Source organism: Chiloscyllium punctatum, chromosome 48, assembly GCF_047496795.1.
Source record: "Chiloscyllium punctatum isolate Juve2018m chromosome 48, sChiPun1.3, whole genome shotgun sequence".
Classification (NCBI taxonomy): Eukaryota; Metazoa; Chordata; class Chondrichthyes; order Orectolobiformes; family Hemiscylliidae; genus Chiloscyllium; species Chiloscyllium punctatum.
In genome coordinates, this window is record NC_092786.1 from 30,751,948 (window position 1) to 30,757,299 (window position 5,352).

General features: G+C 47.5%; 1 protein-coding gene across 1 annotated transcript; it reads left to right on the top strand.

The window, feature by feature from the left end:
• The first annotated feature begins 1,940 nt into the window (after positions 1-1,940).
• On the top strand, positions 1,941-4,782 carry LOC140468812 (zona pellucida sperm-binding protein 3-like). Its single transcript, XM_072564832.1, has 9 exons — positions 1,941-2,165; positions 3,207-3,322; positions 3,412-3,515; positions 3,607-3,784; positions 3,868-3,994; positions 4,076-4,164; positions 4,249-4,370; positions 4,455-4,583; positions 4,661-4,782. Exons 1-9 carry the CDS (start codon positions 1,941-1,943, stop codon positions 4,780-4,782), a joined length of 1,212 nt encoding a protein of 403 aa, XP_072420933.1.
• The last annotated feature ends 570 nt before the right edge of the window (positions 4,783-5,352 follow it).

The window sequence follows — 5,352 nt, forward strand, 5'->3', positions numbered from 1 at the left end:
CATCAATCCTCTATGTTACTTCTTCAAACAAATTTAATCAATTTTATGAGAAATGATCTCTCACACACAAAGCTATGCTGACTATCCCTAATCAGTCTTTGGCTTACCAAATACATGTAAATCCTGTCCCTCAGGAATCCCTCCAACAACATGCCCACCACCGATGCCAAACTCACTAGTCTGGAGTTCCCTGGCTTTTCCTTACCACCTTTCCTAAATAGTGACAACACATTAGCCAAACTCCAGTCTTCTGGTACCAAACTGCAAATGTTGATGATACAAATTTCTCAGCAAGAGGCCCAGCCATCACTCCCCAAGCTTCCCACAGAGTTACAGGATACACCTGATCAGGCTGTAGGGATTTATACACATTTATGTTGAATCATAGAATCCCTACAGTGTGGAAACAGGCCATTTGGCCCAACAAGTCCACATTGACGCTTTCAAGAGTAACCCAGCCAAACCCATTCCCTTACCCTATTACTCTACATGTTCCCTGACTAATGCACCTACCTACACATCCCTGAACATGAACGGTAATTTACCAAGGCGCATCCACCTAACCTGCACATCTTTGGATAGTGGGAGGAAACCAGAGCTCCCAGAGTAATCCCACACAGACACAAGGAGAACGTGCAAACTCCACACAGAGTTGCCCGAGACTGGAATCAAACCCGTGTCCCAGGTGCTGTGAGGCAGCAGTGCTAACCACTGTGCCACCATGCTGCCCCATCTTCCCTTTTAGAATGAATGTAAAATTCTCTCAACACCCCACACGTGCATCTACCTATCGCCATCCCAGCTCCCTTGCCCCCATTCCTAATCTCCGATTTATCTCTCAGCCCCCTTTCCCAATCCACAATCCTGATGAAGGGCTTATACCCGAAACCAACTCTCCTGCTCTTCAGATGCTGTGCTTTTCCAGGGCCACACACTTTGACTGTGATCTCCAGAATCTGGACTCCTCACTTTCTCCCTCAACACCATCCCCCAACAAACTCCGCCAGAGCAAGGTCAGTGTGGGACGCGATACATGAGCTTCCTCTGCTCATTTTCACTGAACAGAAAGTCGTCTCTATACTTTTAAACTAAATGTACAGCTACACTGTGTATATCAAACACTTTTAATCCAGGGACCTCACTGAGTTAGAAACACAGTAAAAGATTGTACTCTTTCCAACTGAAACTCGAGCTTCTATTCTTGAAAACTGGAAGGAAAGCTGTCCCCATCAAAGGTTCCCCAGAGACAGAGACAGCACGTGGTGAAATACAGATTAAAACTGTTTCTACTCTATAAATTAAAAATAAACTGAAAATAAAGCTCTCCCTGCATTCCAGAGAGAGGGGCATGATAAGTTTACAAGAATAAAGCTTCTTGCACATTGCCTACATCAAACACTTCCATGGGTCTCACTGTCAGTCTCCTCAGGTGAGGGTGGGCAGGACCCAGCAGACACCCTCCCAGATCAATGAGCTTCGTTTGATGATTGTATTCATGGGGCCTTCACCATGAGACCTTGTGGAGCTGAATTCAGTCAGGTGACAGCACAGCAGCTCACAGCCACTCCTATTGGTCCAAATGAAATAGGCCCTCCTGGTAAGAACTCGATGAGTTCAGTCATTGGTGGAAATTGTAGAGATTGGGGCTGGTTGATTGGTTCAATGTTGCTGCTTCTGGTCACATTGGTGTCAGGTGAGAGCAGCTTGTGTGTATAAAAGGAGCTGGTTGGGGGTGTGTGGGGATGGTTGAGTTGTTTGTGATCATGGGTGGTTTTGTTGTGAGGGGTTTGTTTCCTTTGTTGGTGTTAGCTGGTGCTGTTTATTGCTCTGAAACATGGCAACAGTTTCTGAGCCAGAGGTTTCCATGGACAATAGTGAGAGCCAGCCCTGTTCCTGAGAGAGTGCCTCTTCATGGGGATCCCATTGGTTCCAGTTTCCGAATGTCTGATGTTGGGAGTGTGTCCCCACTACAGACTGTGATGGTGCAGTGTGGAGAGCACAACCTGCTGGTCAGGGCCCAGCTGGATTTATTTGGAACCAGGCACCTGATTAAAGCTGCTGACCTGACCCTGGGGACAGCTGGTTGTCAGCCAACCAGGATCTACCCTGAGAACCAGACTGTCCTCTTTGACTATGGGCTGCATGAGTGTGGCAGCAGATTGCAGGTAATGGGGGTTGTCTACACTTGCTGGAAGTTTGGGCTGTAGATGATTCCTGACTAGAACCCTAAATGTGATATTAATATGTAGGAACTGTCTCTCCTATATTCTCAAATCATCAGACTAAGTTCCTCGCTTGGATTGGACTGTGTGCCTGAACTGTTCTCCATCTCTAGCCTTGTGCTCCCATTCTTATTGGTTTAGAAGCTTCTGATTACAGGGGTTGCTCTGTTAGAATGTTTTCAGTATGAATTAAGTATCATGTGTTGACTTGTGGGTGGTGTTTTGATGCTTAGTCTTCTCCTGACTTGCTTTAGTGATCCACTATCGTGTGGATTTCTATTATACCTACTTTCTCCATAGTGAGGTCACAGGAGCACAACTCTTAGCAGCATGACTTGTGTTTAGTTGGATGGAAAGTAGCTCCATCACCATCAGGCACATTGTCTTGACTCCCTCCCACTGGGGGTGTTGGTCTATGAATCAATTAACTGCTCATGTACTTGAGCTCCACGTTTGGCCTGTTGGTAAAACTAGTTTGATTGTATTATGGCTAATTAGTTTCTGTTCTTTCCCATCTCCTAAATACTGTTTTATTGCCTAACCTTCTGATTAATCTCCCAATTCTGCTCATAATACAAAGGTTTCATGATTACACAAGGAGATGATGGCCAAAAGATCCCTGCAGCCTCTTCCCTGTGATAACAATCACCACGTCCCTGTTCCCTCAATACTATCTCTAATTTAGTCTGGGAACCTAACACACAACCTCCTTTCGACCAAGTTTTGGTTCGGAATTCCGATCCTGATCTTTGGAATGATGCCTTACACTGTTGAATTGATCCTAAATGACTAACCCCTGACCTGTGAACTATTGCCCTTAAATACTGGTCTCTCCAGCTCAGGGTGTGGGAAAGCAGATTCCTGGCCCTGAGACTGTTGGTCTCCCTAAAGAATTGTTACAATGGGACGGTGTCATTGTAAACACTGTGTAGATCCTTATCATTTCAGATCAGCCTCTCCATTCCTTAATCTGGTGTCTTTCAGATGACTGAAGATTTCCTGGTCTACACCACCCACCTGACCCACGTCCCAAACTATCCTGGATCTGTCATTGTGAGAACCAATGGTGCTGTTGTTCCCATTGAATGTCGTTATTTGAGGTGAGAATCATTACTGGATTGTCAGTATGAACGCCTGCTGCTGTTGTCTAACACTGTCCTAAAATGGCTGCCCTGTCTCCTTTCCCCAGGAAGGACAATGTGAGCAGCGATCCCATCAAGCCCACCTGGATCCCATTCAGCTCCACCAGGTCTGGAGAAGGGCATCTGTCATTCTCCCTGCGTCTAATGAATGGTATGTGATGGGTGGCTGGGGAGGGATCTCCTGGTGTCTCTCTGTGGGAGTTGTACTCATTGGCTCCAACCCTTGTCTTGCTGTACTTCAGGTGACTGGCTGACAGAGCGCACTTCCACTGTCTACTCCCTGGGAGATCTCATTCACATTGAGGCATCGGTTTCACTGGCCAACCATCTGCCCCTGAAGCTGTACATTGATCGCTGTGTAGCTACACTGAGCCCAGACAAGGACTCCACCCCGAGATACAGCATCATTGACTACAATGGGTAAGGAGCTCTCTGCTTTCTCCAGCTGCTCCCATCTCAGTGGCTTCACTCCATTCACTTCATGGCCCTTTGTCCATCTGCAGTTGTCTCCTGGACAGCAAAGCTGAGGACTCCTTTTCAACCTTTGTGTCGCCCAGAGACGGGCGGGAGCCGGACAAGTTCCGGTTTGACCTGGATGCCTTCCGTTTCTATGGAGATGAGCGATCCTTGGTAAGAGGAAGCTGCTGATGTACTCTTGCACAATGGGGAGGGAGTCACTAAACACTGACTTGTTCTAACTGTGTCCCTCAGATGTTCATCACCTGTCACCTGAGAGTTGCTGCAGTGGATCAGGGAGATTCCAGGAGTAAAGCTTGTACTTTCCAGAAGCTGCAGAATATGTAAGTTCCCTCTCCCTGCCCCTCAGGGATGTTGTTGGGAGAGGTGATGCATCATGTGGTTGATGGGCTGTTCCTCTTGTTTAGTTGGACCCCATTGGAGGAGTCAGACAGTGACATTTGTGCCTGTTGCCATGTGGGGAATTGTGGGAGCCCAAGGGAGATCCTGATCCCTTTCAGAGGAAGCAGAGACCTTGGCCCTGAAGCTGGTAGGACATTGCCCTCTAGATGCTGGGATCTCCCCTCACCCCCATCTTGTTCCCCTCCCTTGACTGTGATGTTTGATCTTGTAGAGAGTGAAGCTGGATTGGAGGGGGAGGCCTCACTTGGCCCCCTGATCATTCTGGATACTGAGCTGACCAACGTGGCAACTCAGCCCCTGACTGAGGGTGACAGAAGGATGCAGGAGAAGTATCCCAGGGGTGAGTTGGCTGCCTGCTAGTTTCCCTTTCTGTCCCTGTTTTCCCTCAGTAACCATTGGTTTCTCCTTGTTTTGTAGGTGTGGAGTCAGAGCTGGTTGTGATGGTGGTCCTGACTGTGGCAGCTGTCTGTCTGATCTCTGCTTCATTGCTGGCCTTGTTCCTGTACAGGAGACACAAGCAAACACCCATCAACTGGTGATTGGGAGAGTCAATAAAGCAGTGATTCATGGTGTCTTCTGTCTAGACCTGGCTTGTTTCCGCATCCTTTCTTAGTTTAAACTATCCCTGGGTTAAGCTTCTCCAATCTATGAAGTGAGCTTCCTGAATGATTGGGTTATGGAAGATCTTGTTTGCTCCTTCCAGGGAGTACAGTGAATGATGACCACCTTGGAAAGGGGCTTTCCATTCTGATTTAAATCACTGTTTGCAGAATGTGCTGGAGGAATGGCTCTGATGTGGCAGTGTCTGAAGGAGAAACAGTTGGTGTTTATAGTCCAGAGTCTCTGGACAAGTGTCCAGGTGGATTCCTAATGTTACCATCTCCTTGGGCAACTTCTCTACGTGGAGTTCTCCCTGTCTGTGGGTTTCCTCCCACAATCCAAATAGGTGGCTATTCTAAATTGACCATAGTTTTTTGCGATGTGGAGGTTAGATGGATCGTCAGTGGTCAATGGAGGGTAAAGGTCTGGGTGGCTGACCTTTCAGAGGGTCAGTGTGGCCTTGTTGAGACTGAATGGCCTGTTTCCACACTGTGGAGATTCAATGTGAA